Source organism: Rhinoraja longicauda, chromosome 2, assembly GCF_053455715.1.
Source record: "Rhinoraja longicauda isolate Sanriku21f chromosome 2, sRhiLon1.1, whole genome shotgun sequence".
Classification (NCBI taxonomy): domain Eukaryota; kingdom Metazoa; phylum Chordata; class Chondrichthyes; order Rajiformes; family Arhynchobatidae; genus Rhinoraja; species Rhinoraja longicauda.
In genome coordinates this window covers 61,378,712-61,396,443 of record NC_135954.1, presented here as the reverse complement: position 1 = coordinate 61,396,443, position 17,732 = coordinate 61,378,712, and the positions used below count along the sequence as shown (strand labels likewise).

Below are 17,732 nucleotides of genomic sequence, written 5' to 3'. Positions count from 1 at the left end.
ATCATGGCTGATCATCCACAATCAGTAACCCGTGCCTGCCTTCTCCCCGTATCCCTTGATTCCGTTAGCCCCTAGAGCTCTATCTAACTCTCTTTTAAATTTATCCAGTGAATTGGCCTCCACTGCCTTCTGTGGCAGAGAATTCCACAAATTCACAACTCTCTGGGTGACAATAGACAATAGGTGCAGGAGGAGGCCATTCGGCCCTTCGAGCCAGCACCACCATTCAATGTGATCATGGCTGATCATTCTCAATCAGTACCCCGTTCCTGCCTTCTCCCCATACCCCCTGACTCCGCTATCCTAAAGAGCTCTATCCAGCTCTCTCTTGAATGCATTCAGAGAATTGGCCTCCACTGCCTTCTGAGGCAGAGAATTCCACAGATTCACAACTCTCTGACTGAAAAAGTTTTTCCTCATCTCAGTTCTAAATGGCCTACCCCTTATTCTTAAACTGTGGCCCCTTCTTCTGGACTCCCCCAACATTGGGAACATGTTTCCTGCCTCTAACGTGTCCAACCCCTTAATAATCTTATACGTTTCGATAAGATCTCCTCTCATCCTTCTAAATTCCAATGTATACAAGCCTAGTCGCTCCAGTCTTTCAACATATGATAGTCCCGCCATTCCGGGAATTAACCTAGTAAACCTACGCTGCACGTTTTTTCTCGCCTCAGTCTTAAATGGCCTCCTCTTTATTATTAGACTTTGGCCCCTGGTTCTGGACTCCCCCAACATTGGGAACATTTTTCCTGCATCTAGCTTGTCCAGTCCTTTTATAATTTTATACATTTCTATAAGATCCCCTATCATTCTTCTAAATTCCAGTGAATATAAGCCCATCTTTCCAAGATTTCCAATCTTTCCTCATATGACAGTCCCGCCATCCCGGGCATTAACCTCATGAACCTGGTGATCCTAATGTTAAAGATCTAGAACAAAGCATGAGGGTCAAGAGATAGACACAAAGGGCTTGAATAACTCAGCAGGTCAGTCAGCATCTCTGGAGAAAAAACCATAACCCTATTGATTCGAGTTAAAGTAGTTCTTTGTTTAACATCCATAGATTCCCAAAAGATTATCCGTGGAAGGCTACGGCTGGATAAATCAATGGTGTGTTGAACAGAAACTTTGTGGAAATTCCATTGAACAACTGGAAATTTGTCTGGAAACGCTTCAGAAGAAGGTACAATTTTTAAATCTATGGTGTAATATAAGGTGTTTATTCATGCTCTCACTTGTTTACATCAGCATTAATGAGACCAGGTAATTTAAAGTCAGTAATATGCTTGGAAAATAAAAGTTTGCAAGTATAAACTGCAGGAAATGTCAGAGTTGCAAAGTACATAAAACAGGAAAGAAGGAGCCATCTGCTAAAATCTGCTATGCAACTAGTCCATCATAAAGTCATTCTTTATAAAAATAATTTACCACATAAACATTTCTTGAAAATTGAATGTTTTTTATTTTTGAAAGACAATTAGAATACTGAATAATCTGAAGTTTATTCCAAAAAAAATTAAACCTATTTACAACTATTTCATAACCAAAATATAGAAACAAATATACAATTTATTTTTACAGTGGACATTAATATCTTCCATACAAAGTGAGACTGGAAGAGCAAACGAATGCAAGAAACTGGTTGAGGATCAAGTGACTGAGCAAAAAGTGTATGAAGGCATAAAGTTTCTAATGCTATACAAGGCTATTCATCTTCACAATACCATGGAAAATGGAAGAACTGTTCCTGAATTTTGTAAACATTTGTTTGCAAGGAACACCTCACTTTACCCATATTATCTAATGATAAACCATCTAAATTTGATTGGCCACACCAGATGTTTTGAAGAGGTAAGCAATGATACTCATCCATTTTGATGTGATATGATAGAATTCAACCTTCAGTTTGAAAAGAAGAAGCTGAAATCAGATGTAGCGGTATTGCTGTTGAATAAAGCGGCATGAAAGAGGAGCTGGCTAAAGTTGATTGGAAGGGGTCCCTAGCAGGAATAATCATGAAGCAGCAATAGCAGGAGTTTTGGGAGTAATTCGGGTGAAGCAGGGACTTTTTACCCCAATGAGGAAGAAAGATACCGGGGGAGAATGAGACGACCGTGGCTAACAAAGGAAGTCAAAGTCAGCCTAAAGGCATATGATGTGGCAAAGATTAACAGGGAGCTAGAGGATTGGGGAGCTTTTAAAAACCAACAGAAGCCAATAAGGTGAGAAAAGAAGAAATATGCAGGTAAACTCACCAACAATATAAGAGGATACCATAATTTTTTCAGATATATAAAGAGTAAAAAAGAGTCGAGTGGACATTGGACTGCAGAAAATGATGCCTGAGAAATAGTAATGGGGAACAAAGAAACGGCAGAGGAATTGTATACATTTTTTGCGTCAGTGAAGGACACCAGTAACATGCCATAAATTCAAAGAGTCAGGAAGCAGAAGTGAGTACAGTCACTATTACCAACGAGAAGTTGCTTGGGAAGCTGATAGGTTTGAGATGTTCTCCCTTTCCTAGCCTCCTCTTGTCTTTCCAATGGCTTCCATTATTCTTTTTGTTCCCCCATCCCATTGAACTTGGCAAACCATTTTTCTCAAACATTTCTACTTCCCCTTCCCACCCCCACCCTCAATCCAAATTCAGCACCGGTCTCAATTATTTTGCCAACTATGTCCAAACTTAGCAGACAGGATTGAATAGAAAAATATGGGATACTCACTACCCTCTGCGTGGAAAAGGTTGTCCCTCAGATTCCTATTTAATCTTTCCCCTCTCATCTCAAACCTATACCCTCTAGTTTGTGATTCCCCTACCCCGGGCAAACAAAAAGTATACATTCGCCCTATGCATTGTCTTCTTGATTACATATATATCAATAAGATCCCCCCTCAGCCACCTGCACGCCAAGGCCTGTCCAACCTCTTCCTGTAGCTCATCCCCTCAAGTCCTGGCACCATCCTTGTACGTCTCCTTCCAACTGAATACCATCTTTCACACAGCAGTGAGACAAAAAGTGAACATAATACTCCACGTGCGTTCTGCCCCCCCCCCCCCCCCCCATATCTACCTGTGATGCCACTTTCAGGGAATTGGATCAACTCTATTTTTGTGAAGACCAAAAATAGGACCATATGAGAGAAGTTGAAAAAATGTAGAAAACTTTTAGTGAAGAATATTGCATGTTAAGATTTAACATGTACACTCTAAAAGAAGATGAGAGGAAAATAAGAGCTGGAAAGAGGCTTGTGGCAAGTCTACCATTGCCTGATACTGACCTGTGGGAAAGTAGAGACATTCTTCTGACACCCAACCCTTTTACAGAACCATCAGCATAAAATTGTTGCCAGAAGCAATTTTGATATTGTAGCTTGCACAATATCTTGAGGGCAGGCTAGCACAAGCCTTGGTCCTTATACAGCTTGGGGGGGGGGGGGGGGGGGGGGGGGGGGGAGAGGAAGAAATGAAAATTTTAAAAAAACATTAATTTAAAAAATATGAAACAGTTAATAAAATTAAAGTTTTAAACTGCAAAACACACCATACGCTCAATTGAAGGTGAGCTCTCCATAGGTATGAATGGAATGCTGCACTTATGCCAAGTCCTACCTGGCACAGGTTCAACTGCTGGGAGATTGCTTACAATTTATCGTGCTGCTGGGCTCTAGGAATCCAATATCAGATCCATTTTTTTAAAGTGAAGAGCAGCTAACAAATTTGGCTATTTCGTGCTGGCATAGATATACTGAGCATAATGGCAGACATAATATCTGTATATATTACCCACAAAATACCCAGACATAATACCCACAAAAATATCTGTAGTTTGATGTGTAAGTGCTGGAATTTCCCAGTAACTTTAGGTTCAGTAAAATAATAAATGCAGACCTAAGTAAGATATCAAAGAACAGGAAGCGGAAGAGTAAATTGTGTTTACATATTTCTCTCAGCATAAACCATCTGTTCTTTTCGTACTTAAAAGGATGATTTTCAGACACCGTTTCAGAGGTTGGCATCCATTTCATTAGTAACCTTTTATATAACATCTTCTAATTTGACTTTTAGGGGTTTCTTTCATCCTCATCACATCCATAATGTCTTTAGTTATGGATGAAGATCCATTTAAATTTAACACTTGTTTCATACCATGAGATATTATATCAAATCAAGATTATTCTTTCTTAGTTGATCCATATTATGAAATTAGTATTTAATCCCATGTCCTTTAACATAACCAGGTCTAAAATAAACTATTCCCTGGTTAGATTTACAACGGTGCATGAAAGTAACTTTAATTTGATTCGTCCTGGCGATTATATGATTTTCTAATCTTACAAACCCTAATTTTTTTAAAAAATATCTTGATTGGTACAAACTGGATTGACCTTTAGAGCTTTTGAGTGTTTGCATATGTTATACGCTTCTCCAAGTCAGACTAATTTCGTGAAATTAAAAGATGATTGATCAATTGGTTACCGTAAGCTTAGTGTGGGTAAGTCCTAATAGATTTGAAGGGGGAAGTTGATGGGTGTTGGGGAGTGAGAATAAATTGCAGGGTTACAGGAATGGATGGGGAAAATTGATACTGCTCAGCTGAGAGGAAGCAAGTACCCCACAGGCTAAATGGCCTTCTCCTTTAGTATATCTCGGGGATCTCAAAACTATGGCCCACGGACCACATCCGGCCCGCCACGAGATTTTATCCGGCCCGCAGCAAGCTCTTAGACAGTGGGGACTGGAGGCAGAAGCTGCCGGCGAAGGTTCGCTGGATCGCCACTGACCCAGAGCCGGGACAAGGCGAGAGATTGCAGCGACCCATCAAAACTTCCCTCCTCGCCGCCGCTCAACCTGGGAAGAGAGAGGGGGGGGAGAGAGTCGGGGTAGAGGGAGCAGCAGGTGAGAGCGGGAGCGTGGGGTGGGGGAAGAGTGTCAGCGGGGGCTGCTCCCTCCCGCTCTCCCTCCTTCTCTCTCCCAGAGCCAGAGAGATCTGTGCCGCTCCTCCACTCTCTTCCCCGACCCGTCTCCATCGAACGCAGCAAAATAAGAACAAACACAAGTGAAACTTCCCTTCTCGCCGCCGCCCCTCACCCCGGGGATGCGGGGCTTCTGAACAACAACTACACTTGTGTTTGTTCTTATTTCGCTGCGTTAGAGGGAGATGGGGCCGGGGAAGAGCAGCGGCGCAGATCTCCCTGGCTCTGGGAGAGAGAGAGAGGGGAGAGGGGGGGGAGCAGCCCCCACAAGTGGAGACGCTCCCTCACTGGACCCGCTGACACCCTCCCCCTCCCTACGCTCCCGCTGCTCTCTCGACCCCGACTCTCCCCACCCCCACTCTCTCTACCCCTCCCTTTCCTCACCCCCATTCTCTACCCCTCCCTCTCCTCTCTATTTCCCCCAGTGGTGGTCACTATATTTTTTCTGTTTTATAAATAATTGTATACCTACAGTATGTATATATATATATATATATATTCCAATATTTCAAGTTTAAAAAAAATTGAATATTATTTATTTGTTGCCATATAAACCTGATGTAAACTAAGCTAATCTAACCTAACCTAGTTTAACCTTTCCTAATCCAATCGAATGTAACCTGGTCTGAACTTTTTTGAGTTAATTAAATTTATAAAACTCACACTTCTTTTTTTTTCCTACGGCCCGCAAAAATGTGCCAAATATATAATGTGGCCCTCATGCTGAAAAGTTTGGAGGCCCCTGGTCTATCAATCAGTTAGACAATGGCCTTTTGATTTCCCTTATCACCAATTCCTGTTCACAGTCCAGTGGAAAACAAATCAGCCCGTTTATACTTTGTTTAAAAAGTTTATGGAACTAGATATTCTTTCATTTGCAGTGCTATTGGATGAAGTAAATCACAAAGCACGTTTGCTTTACATTAGTGATGTAACTGATATGGATAAACAGGGAGACAATGTGGCTGATCTTGTTTTTTTCTAAAAACATTTTTTTGAGATTCCTTGGCTCCCCCAAGATTTTTTATTTTTCATAAATTACATGTGGAATCTCATTGTTGTTAATGTAGCAATTTTGGTGTAGTCGTTGATCAGATCTGTCCTGCCGTGTTGTCTTACTGCAGTGAATAAGACATTCTCAAAAAAAGTCTGCGTAAATGTACAGTATTGTCAAAAATAGAGAAAACATTGAAGAATAGTTACCCAAGTAACAGCACATTACTAATTAAGTATTACTGCTTCACGGAGTGGTGCAATGATGTCATCTCTCGTTTATTTGGATTTGTCTCTTTTATTTCAGACTGAGAGAGCGCTCCTGTGTTACACTTTGGAAATTGCAATGACTGACAGCTTTGTTCTGGAGTAACTGGATCCCTGGCATTCTCAAGTAATGAATATTGACATGTATCCACTGAATAAAATCAAATTGTAACAGCTTACAATGTAACAGCTTACAAAGGACAGCTGACATTCTTACAACTGCTGGATTCAAGTCGAGTCACTTTGAGTTTATTGTCATATGCGATGATGGTGATGTGTAGGTATAATGAAAATCTTGTTTACAGCAGCATTGCAGACAGACAACATACATTATATGAATTGTATGAACATTATACATGAATGACATCCAAATTCGGCAAGACTGAAAAAGTTTGTAAACAATTAGAAAAATTACCCATGGTAGTCCAAAAGGAGTGCGTAAATTCTAGGAAAAAGAGAACTGCAGATGCTGGTTAACAAACAAAGACAAAGTGCTGGAGTAACTCAGCGGGTCAGGCAGCATTTATGAAGAACGTGGGTTGGTGATGTTTTGGGTGAGGACCCAAGAAATAGGTACAAGTCCAAGTGGGGCCTCTTGCAAGAGTGAGGCCGCACACAAATAGGAGGAACAGTGCCTCATATTCTGCTTGGGTAGCTTTCAACCCAACCATATGAACATTGAATTTTTCAATGTTAGGTAACTAACCTACAAAAAACCTACCCTGTGCCCCACCTGGACTTGCACCTACTTCTCCCCGCCCACATACATACGTTCTTTTGGCTTCACAATATACACTTCTACCCTTATCTCACAGCTTTGTCTTTTCATCTCTGGCATTTGTCCAACCATCTGCCTATCAAAAAAAAAACGTATCTGTATCCATATCAGTCACCAGGCTTTGTCATGCCCCTCTATTCCAGCATTCTTCCCCCTCACCTCGCCACACAATCAGTCTGAAGAAGGGTCCCATCTCAAAACATCACCCATCCACATTCTCCAGAGATGGTGCCTGACCAGCTGAGTTATTCCAGCACTTTGCCTTTTCTATAAATTCTGTTCATTTCAAATGAATGACAATGGATAGAAAATAAAGTATTAAACTGATACAAAAAGTGATTTTTTAAAAAACAAAGAGCATGCATCTAGAAAGTGCAAGCTATGAGGAAAAGGAGTTGAATTAAAGTGAGCTATTCTGCACATAACATTCAATTAAGGAGTGAAATAAAAGAATGGATCAACTGGGCTTATAATCACTGAAATTTGGAAGGACGAGAGGGGATCTTACAGAAATAAAAATGTCTTAAGGGATTGGACAGGCTCGATGCAGGAAAATGTTTCTGATGTTGGGGGAGTCCAGAACCAGGGGTCACAGTTTAAGAATAAGGGGTAGGTCATTTAGGACTGTGGTGAGGAAAAACTTTTTCACCCAGACTTGTGAATCTGTGGAATTCTCTGCTAACGGAATCAAGGGATATGGGGAGAAAGAAGGAACAGGGTACTGATTTAGGATGATCAGCCATGAACACATTGAATGGCGGTGCTGTCTCGAAGGGCTGAATGGCCTACTCGTGCACTGATTTTCTGTTTCTATCATTTGTTTGCAGAAATAACATTACTTAAAATATGAACAACAAAAGCCAACTTCCATAACAGTAAAAAGCCAGTGTCACAGAAATATTGTTTAAAAGATGGGCATTCACATAAGGAGACTTTGGGGGCAATTATCAAATATTTTGTCAGAAGAGATGGTATCTTGAAACAGTGCCTTAAAGAAGAAAGTTTAGAGAAGTAAACAGGTCTTTGGGTAGTTAATTCATAGTTTAATCTCCTGGTAATGAAAGACAAGCTAGGAGCAATACATTCATAGGATGCTGAGAAGGCTGGAATTAGAGTAGAAGTGTGCCTGGGAGAAAGTATAGGAGTGGAGGACCCGCTGATGCAATTTAAAAGACAAGAAATAAGAATTGGGAGTTGGTTCACCAGAAGCTGGGGAAAGTCGACGAGAATAAGGATGATAATAGAATGGGGTGTGATTAAAGTGAGGCCACCATTTTGGATGGTAGCAAGTTTGTGATGAACAATAGAAGTGAAATCAAGAGGGCAATGGAACAGTGGAGTAAGGAGAGAAAGGCACCAACAAAGTGTCAGATCATCAGAAGCAGCAGCAAAGACTGGCAAATACTAGACAGCTGAAAAGCAATGCAAGAGATGGTATAGCTATGCGGGCTGAAACTGGCTGTTTAGCAGGCAACAAACTAAGCTGAAACTAAGATTATCAATACTAGTTCAAAAAGCTTCATGCTCTTCAATTAATTGTTAGCTTCATATCGAATGCAACAAACAGCACCTTGTAGTGAGTCCAAAACGAGCGTTATTGTTCAAAGGTCTTTATTCGTAGGTAACCGTAACAAACTGCAACTGCTTACTTTGGACACACACTACTTAACTAGCCAATACAATCTAATCTCATCTCTCCAGCTGGGCGCCAGACACAACTATACCTCGCGCTCCCGCATCCCGTGACTCGTTAGCCCAACCGAGGGTTCGAGACCCCCCCGCTAATCCGTATGTCCCTACATGACCCCCCCCCCCCCAGAACCCTCGAAACCGTACCTCACGGGTGCCCGGACCTCCCTCCCGGAACGCGTACGGAGGGGGGAAACCGATACCGCCAATGTGATGGGAGGCGGGGAGGTCGCCGCCGCCGGAGGCGATGGAGAGCGCTTGATCGGGAACGGGGGCCCGGGCCCAACCATAGGCGGCGGGGGGGCTGAGGGGTGGCAAACAAGGCGCCGCTGGCGGCACCAGGGGGGCAGCCATAGGCCGGCCCCTGCGCGGCGGCTGGGCCACCGACACAGGGAGGTCCTGGTCCAAATGGGCCGGCTTGAGCCGGGATACGGAAACGAGTTCCTGGCGATTACCCACCAGTAAGATAAAAGTGACAGCCCCTCTCTTCAGTACCTGAAACGGGCCCTGATAAACCGGCTGAAGAGGGGGGCGGTGGGAATCTTTCCGCAGGAACACGAAATCACAGTCCCGCAAGTCCGACGGGACGTGGACCGCCGCGCTTCCATGCCAGGATGTCGGGACTGGAGCCGGAGAACCTACCCATGCCCGGAGGGAACCCAACACCGACGTAACGGGTGGTGGCAAAGCGGGGACGGAAGGGAGGATGTCACCTGGTACCCGCAGGGGCGAACCGTAGACGAGCTCGGCCGAGGATGTGCCTAGCTCGGCCTTTGGGGCCGTACGAATGCCGAGGAGGACCCAAGGCAGCTGGTCAGCCCAATCGTGGCCGGTCAGTCGGGCACAGAGGGACGCCTTAAGCTGCCGATGGAAGCGCTCAACCATCCCGTTGGATTGGGGATGGTAGGCGGTGGTCTGCTGTAAGCGAGACCCATACAACTGTGCCAGCGCGGCCCAGAGGGAGAAGGTGAACTGGGCTCCCCGATCTGTGGTGATGATAGCCGGTACGCCGAATGCAACGCCAGGGCCCGTGCACAGGAGGCCGCCGAGGTGTCCGACAATAGGAGCGCCTCCGGCCAACATGTAAACCGATCCACCACCGTCAGGAGATGAGTATAACCCCTGGAATAAGGCAATGGACCCACCAAATCCACGTGGATGTGGAAAAAACGGACTGGGGGAACCTCGAAACTCTGGTATGGCGGCTGGACATGGCGATGAACTTTGGAAGTTTGGCACGGAATACAGGCCCGTGCCCAGGCCGCCACCTGCTTCCGCAGGCCGTGCCAGACAAACCGGGCGGCCACCATGGCCGAAGTCGCCCTGATGAACGGATGTGCCAGGCCGTGAATGGCCTCAAAAACCTTACGCCGCAGGGCGGCAGGCACCACCGGGCAAGGGCGTGAAAGGGAAACGTCACACCACAACTTGGTACCTGTGGGGCCATACGCCACCTGCTCCAAACGCAGTCCCGAGGCTGTGGAGGCGTACACCTCGGCCATTTTTTCCAGGCGCTGAGCCTCCGCTAGCTCCTGGAAATCCACCTGTCCGCCTACCACGGCAACGGAGGGAATGGCCGGCCGGGACAGGACATCAGCAACAGTATTAAGCCTACCCGCAATATGACGGACATCGGTGGTAAACTCCGAAATTAGGGTGAGGTGCCGCTGCTGGCGAGCTGACCACGGATCAGAGACCTTAGCAAAAGTGAATGTCAGAGGTTTGTGATCCGTGTAGACCACGAAAGAACGGCCTTCCAAAAAATAGCGGAAGTGGCGGACTGCTAAATAGAGGGCCAGGAGCTCCCTATCAAAGGCACTATATTTGAGCTCGGCTCGCGAGAGCTGCCGGCTGAAAAACGCCAGGGGCTGCCATTGACCTTCGACCTGCTGCTCCAAAACCCCACCCACCGCCACGTCTGAGGCGTCCACCGTCAGCGCCGTGGGGGCGGAGGAGCGCGGGTGCACCAGCATGGTGGCGTTGGCGAGGGCCTGTTTGACCGCGACAAAAGCCGTCTCTGCAGATGCGGACCATACCAACTCTGCGGGGTTACCCGCGAGGCATAGAAAAAGAGGGCGCATGCCCCGAGCTGCTGCAGGCACGAACCGGTGATAAAAGTTCACCATGTCTACGAATTCCTGGAATCCCTTGATGGTAGTAGGACGTGGAAAAGAGCGGACCGCCTCCACCTTAGCTGGCAAAGGGGTGGCTCCGGCCGATGTAACCCGGTGACCCAAAAAATCTACCACCGACAGGCCGAATTGGCATTTGTCCGGGTGCAGAACCAGGCCGTGGTCCTGCAGCCTCTGGAATATAGTGCGGAGGTGGACTAAGTGCTCCTGGACCGAACGGCTGGCAATCAAAATGTCATCGAGATAAATAAACACGAACGGCAAACCTCGACCCACACGGTCCATGAGACGCTGAAATGCCTGAGCTGCGTTTTTAAGGCCGAAAGGCATGCGCAACCACTCAAACAATCCGAACGGAGTAATGGTAGCCGTCTTTGGGATGTCCGGCGGATGGACCGGGATCTGATGATACCCCTGCACCAGATCGATCTTCGAAAAAATTGTAGCCCCCTCCAGGCTAGCTGAGAAGTCCTGTATGTGCGGAATCGGGTAGCGGTCCGGCCGTGTTGCCGCGTTAAGTCGTCGGAAATCCCCACATGGTCTCCACCCCCCAGATGCTTTGGAAACCATGTGCAAGGGTGAGGCCCACGGACTACTTGAAGGCCGCACAATTCCCAGCCTCTCCAAGCTCAAGAACTCCTCTCGAGCCATGGCCAGCTTTTCGGGTGGGAGGCGCCGTGCCCGGGCAAAAACCGGCGGGCCCTCGGTCGGAATGAAATGCACCACCCCATGCTTCTCGGAAGGTGCATCGAACCGCTGAACGAGGAGCTGCGGGAACTCCGCTAGGACCGCATCGAACTGACCGGGGGCCGTGATGGCCTGGATCGCTGAACTGGGTGGGGCGGTGCTTGGAGGGGCCGCAGGCCCCGTACTTCGGGGCCGTACGTCGGCCGAGGGCTGCAGGCCGATACCGTGGACGTCTACGACCAACGAAAACGCCCATAGGAAGTCTGCACCCAAAATGGCCTGACCCACATCCGCCATGATGAAATTCCAATGGTAGGTCCTAGACCCAAAGGACAGGGACATAGCCCTCTTACCGTAAGTGCGGATGGCGCTACCGTTCACTGCAATAAGGGGCGGCCCCTTCCCCCCCGCTTGAACTTCACAGCCGTAGGGAGGCACAATACTCACAACCGCTCCCGTATCCACCAGAAACACGATCCCGGTCTCTTGGTCCGTCACGTAGAGGCGGCAATTACGGCCAATCGAAACTGCCTCTACGTTCGATCGGCCCAGGCATTTCCCGGAAACGTACACGGGGCTCTGCAACTTCGGGCATCACTGCCCCACCGCCGATGGAAGAAACACCAGCCGCTTTTATTCTGCCGTGCTGGTTGTGCCCGCGACCAATAAACATGTTCTGCAGCCCACTCTTGCCTGGCAGACTGCGAAATAGCGGCCGAGCCGTCGCTCCCGGCCGCTCCCCCGACTGCCGCTGGGCCTCGAGACACGATTGACCGAGTCGTCCCGGGTGTGTCGCTCCCTGACGAGCACGTCGGCTTTCTCGGCGAACGTTTCCGGGTCGTCAAACGAGACGTCGGCCAACACCAGCCTGACGTCCTGGGGTAGCTTCTCTCGAAATGCCGCCTCGAACATCATGCACGGCTGATGGTCGCCCACCAAGGTCAGCATTTCCGTCATCAACTCAGACAGCAGCCGCTGCCCCAGCGCTGGTAGATGGAGCAGCCTCAGAGCCCGCTGGTTCTGGCTCTAGCCGAATTTCTTCAGTAGGAGCCTCTTGAGCCCCACATACTGCTCCGTTTGGGGTGGACTGGTCAGATATTGACTGACCCTCACCGCCACCTCCGCCTGCAGACAGCTCACGAGGTGGTGGAACTTCTCCAGTTCGCTATCCACCTTTTTAATATGGAACTGCGACTCCGCCTGTACAAACCACAGGTGCGGCTGATGGGCCCAGAACGGCGGTAGGTGCACCTCGCCCGCACTCGCTCCCACTTGCGACATTCTGCGTGTTCTTCGCGTTCAGGTCACCAATGTAGTGAGTCCAAAACGAGCGTTATTGTTCAAAGGTCTTTATTCGTAGGTAACCGTAACAAACTGCAACTGCTTACTTTGGACACATACTACTTAACTAGCCAATACAATCTAATCTCATCTCTCCAGCTGGGCGCCAGACACAACTATTACTCGCGCTCCCGCATCCCGTGACTCGTTAGCCCAACCGAGGGTTCGAGACCCCCCCGCTAATCCGTATGTCCCTACAACCTTGGTTTTAGTATCTCACTACATGAAGTGGACTCATTGGGCCCAAACCACTCCTGCAATGGTGCAGCACCCTCTCCTTCCCCTCTCCGCACCACTCCCCTCTCTCCCTTCTTCTCCTCTCCCTCACCCCCTCCCTCCCCATCTCTCCCCCCCCCTCCCCTAGGGTTGCCTCTCCTGCATTGATGCAGCACCCTCTCCCCAATCCCTCCCCCCCTCCCTCATGGGAGCCTCCCGGCCCGGGCGGCCAGCATTGGTGGGGAGGGGAGAGTCCTGTCCCGGTGCGGGGATGTTCAGTGGTAGACGGTGGTGGCTCTCCCACTGTTGCTGAGCCACTGGACTCTGGGCGGCATGGGGAAAGCACTGAGCCGGCCGGGGAGAGGAAGGGGGACGGGAGAGCCGAGGGCAGGCCCAATGCCAGGCCTCGGCCTCACTGCCGCTGCCGCATTTCCCCTTGGCCCACGCGGTTACCAGGTCACGCCATGGCTCCGGCTGCTTCCTCCGGCACCAGGCCTGGCTCTCCCGCCCCCAAGAGACAGGCGGCCAAGCCTTGCTCAATGGACCCCAACTGCGCAGGCGCGGACGCATTTGTTCTGCACACGGCGGCCATCTTACGTAAGTACCAGATCAACGGAGCCTCAACTGCACATGCGCAGTTTGTAAAACATTAAAATGTGAATAACTTTAAAAATATAACACCGATTCCAATGAAACTTCTTCCATAGGACCACAGGACAATGGTGAGCAAGGTGGGCCTAAAATTGTTGCGCTACCATGTACCGTTTTGGCTGTAGTTCAGGAACAAGCGAACAAACGAGAGTTCTCGTATAGAGATGACAGCTGATGTAAAAACCTTTTTTTGGTCAGTATCTGTTGCACCTTGGAGCTGCCTTCATCGTGATGTTGGCTCTCTAAGGCAAGCAGAGTATGTTTGATAAGTGGGAGTGCACATCCACCTGACAACAGCACGCCATATTTATTTATGTCCAAGTACAGCCAAATTACATCTAAATATGTAATATTAAACAGAAGTTTGAAATATTGAAATATAAACAGATGAATAGTAGCAGACTACTATAGATTTATCATGTGCATGAGACTAATGGTATTTCCATAGTCTTAATAGATGTGGTTACAGTACTTTATTAGATTTTCTACATTGGGATTGCTCAATTTCTTTTTGGTTTTACAATCAATTGACTTAAACTTTACAAAAGATCCGTTGCCTCATTGATCTGTATCCAAACCTCTACTAAAATTCTTACCTATGGTGCATCAGTTCCAGATGAGCTATTGCAACTCTTTCCACACCATGCTCTCATTCTCTGTAAACACACGTTCACACAAACCACTCTTTCTTGGTTGATTACACACAGCTTGGGGTAAGATAACAAATCCAATTTAAATTGTACTGATTCACATACTTATCATGCAATTTGCTTTTATTTTAGAACTGGCATTATGTTCTGGTCACCTGTCGCCCATGCTGTTATGGGCCCACAAATGCTCCTAATATCCCCAAACTTTCATTTTAAATTGTTCATCAAGTTTAGATCCTTTCATATCCTTTCTTTTCAATCTCACAATTCAATAACATTCTTCGTACCCTAAAAATCTGTTGCTGTAACTGATTAACTCAACTGTAAAATAACATAGGGACATTTCTTCTCCATTAAACATTTGTTGGTTCTTTTGTCAAAAGATTCAATTTAATCTTTAATAAGTAATGAGGCAACAGTACGTATCCACCAACTAATCTCTCCTTTAAATCTACTACCAAAATGGCTGACATCAGCCAGAAACACAGGCTGGAGGAGTAACTTGGAACATTTTGTTCAGAATGACAGTCGCTCCATCAGCAAACTGATTCCGGAAGGTCAATGGTCAGCTTCTTTCCACACTAATATGAGCCAGCACATTCTGAATGAGGATAAGATAACAAGAGAAAAAATTGGAATCAGTGAGATTTTTACAGCGTATCAGGCAGCAAATTCCTAAAACAATAGTATGAAAAACTGTAACAGTTTCTGACTGAAGATGGAACACGACCCAAAAAGTCAGCTGTCAATTTCTCTCAACAGATGCTGCCTGATCTGTATATCTCCAATGGTTTGGTTTTTGCTCAAGATTCCAGCAGCTGCAGTATAGAAACATAGAAACATAGAAAATAGGTGCAGGAGTAGGCCATTCGGCCCTTCGAGCCTGCACCGCCATTCAATATGACCATGGCTGATCATCCAGCTCAGTAACCTGTACCTGCCTTCTCTCCATACCCCCTGATCCCTTTAGCCACAAGGGCCACATCTAACTCCCTCTTAAATATAGCCAATGAACTGGCCTCAACTACCTCCTGTGGCAGAGAATTCCACAGACTCACCACTCTCTGTGTGAAGAAATGTTTTCTCATCTCGGTCCCAAAAGACTTCCCCCTTATCCTTAAGCTGTGACGCCTGGTTCTGGACTCCCCCAACATCGGGAACAATCTTCCCGCATCTAGCCTCTCCAACCCCTTAAGAATTTTATATGTTTCTATAAGATCCCCCCTCAGTCTTCTAAATTCCAGCGAGTACAAGCCTAGTCTATCCAGTCTTTCTTCATATGAAAGTCCCGCCATCCCAGGGATCAATCTGGTGAACCTTCTCTGTACTCCCTCTAAGGCAAGAACGTCTTTCCTCAGATTAGGAGACCAAAACTGCACACAATACTCCAGGTGCGGTCTCACCAATGCCCTGTATAACTGCAGTAGAACCTCCCTGCTCCTAAACTCAAATCCTCTTACTATGAATGCCAACATACCATTCGCTTTCTTCACTGCCTGCTGCACCTGCACGCTTGCTTTCATTGACTGGTGCACCATGACACCCAGGTCACGTTGCATCTCCCCTTCTCCTAATCGGTCACCATTCAGGTAATACTAATCTTGTGTCTTTGTAAATAACAGCTGTTTCAAAAAAATTCTGAAAATCAATTTGCAACCTAGAATCTGTCCAAGATTTATCAAATCTATTGCTATCATCAAACACCTGTTACTAACATGTGCAGAAAAAAATCATGACTGTGTATAACAGTATAGACATTGCAATATCATTGCTAAAAGGAAAATTAAATGGTAATAATAGGGTCCTAAAACATTTTTAAATTAAAAAAATATTTCCATTTCCTAGGTCATTTAAAGTCTGTTTGATCGATGTCTCCCCATCTAGCATTTATATTGAGTCTGTTGTCTTATTTTGATGAATTTTTATTTTGTATAGTAACTTAAGATGTTATTATTTCAAATATTCATGGATGATGTAAAATACCTGGATTAACTCTTTACGTTTCAGCCATATTTACTAAATGTTACTGTTTATATTTGTAATGTGCCACGAACATAAGAATTTTTAAAAATAAATTTGTTACTTCAATAATGGAAACTACTTGCATTGATGTTTATTATAAATTACATATTTATTGCAATCTGAATAAACCCAATGATTAAACTGTTCCAAAGTGTAGCAGAATGGAGCAGAAATTGGTTATCATTAGGATTTTAAGGTTAGCTTTCACGACACATGGCATTTTACTTAATCATAACTCTTATCAAAATACAATTTACCAACTTTGATTCACATCACAGTTTTGTATTAAAACTTTAAAGTGGAGCTTGTCATCTGATTTCTTCCTAAACTGATGCATTTCATCTTTTTCCATTGCTTGTTAACCATTTTAAAAATATATTACTTTGCATGATTTCAAAGTTAAAATGACATTTACGACATATGCAGCATAAATCTGAGCAGCAGGCAGTTTGGCTTCTTCCAGTAAACATCTTTAATTCAGATTTCAAGCTTCAACCTCAGCCAACAGCAAAATGAATATGGAAGCGAGGCAGTGGATGTGAAATTGTCATAATTTCCCCACTACCCCTATCATGGCGCCAATACATTAAATTTCCCTTCCTTGTGTTGCCAATTAGGCCGAGATGAGGAGGTACATTTTGACAAACTCGCTGTGGTTGTACAGATACTGAAACAATGAATTTTGTGTATTGTTTTCTGACTTTCAGCTTCTGCATCTGTCACTATTGGAGTTTATACTGGTTTACATAGACATTAGTCTTTCAATTCAACTTGGTATTTACCTCTGTAAGAATGATAGTTTTAAAAATCACTCTGCCCACCTCATTTCTGCACCCTTTTATCTAAACCAAAAATATTATTACATTCTGTGAAAGTTATAAACCAAGATTGCAATACAAATATTGCAGATCTGAATTACAATTGATAAAATATATTTGAGAACTGTGGTTTAAGTGACATGCACTGTTTCAAAACATTGGAGTAAAACTTGTAAAAACTTTCATTTTACATCCATGTGTTCCGAGGATGGAAAACACAAGAATTATTGTATAATTTACACACAATTTACAAAAATACAGTCAGAAAATATCCTTAAAATTTTACTAATTACATTTTTGATTAACATCAACAAATAGGAAATAAAAATTTCATAAATGTTCTTTTTATTTGTTCTCGGCATGGAGAAAGTTCGATTAATGGGGGGAGGGAGGGTTGGGATCGTATGGGACAGTAATCAACTAACATGTGTGAACTACCATCCTTTAAACAATTAAACATAGTTTGAACATTTTTGATGGCTAATAAATCAAATCTTGTCAAGAT

At 45.5% G+C, this 17,732-nt stretch overlaps 1 protein-coding gene across 4 annotated transcripts in view; it reads left to right on the top strand.

Moving 5' to 3' along the window:
- The window catches only part of LOC144604995 (uncharacterized), a 33,198-nt gene extending 16,810 nt beyond the window's left edge, over positions 1-16,388 (top strand). For all 4 annotated transcript variants that reach the window (XM_078419995.1, XM_078420014.1, XM_078420024.1 and 1 more), the window contains exons 6-8: positions 1,067-1,186; positions 1,585-1,854; positions 6,284-16,388. In XM_078419995.1, the coding sequence (XP_078276121.1) occupies positions 1,067-1,186; positions 1,585-1,854; positions 6,284-6,349 (456 nt within the window). In that variant the 3' untranslated portion in view covers positions 6,350-16,388. The remainder of the gene's footprint in view (positions 1-1,066; positions 1,187-1,584; positions 1,855-6,283) is intronic.
- Positions 16,389-17,732: the final 1,344 nt, after the last annotated feature.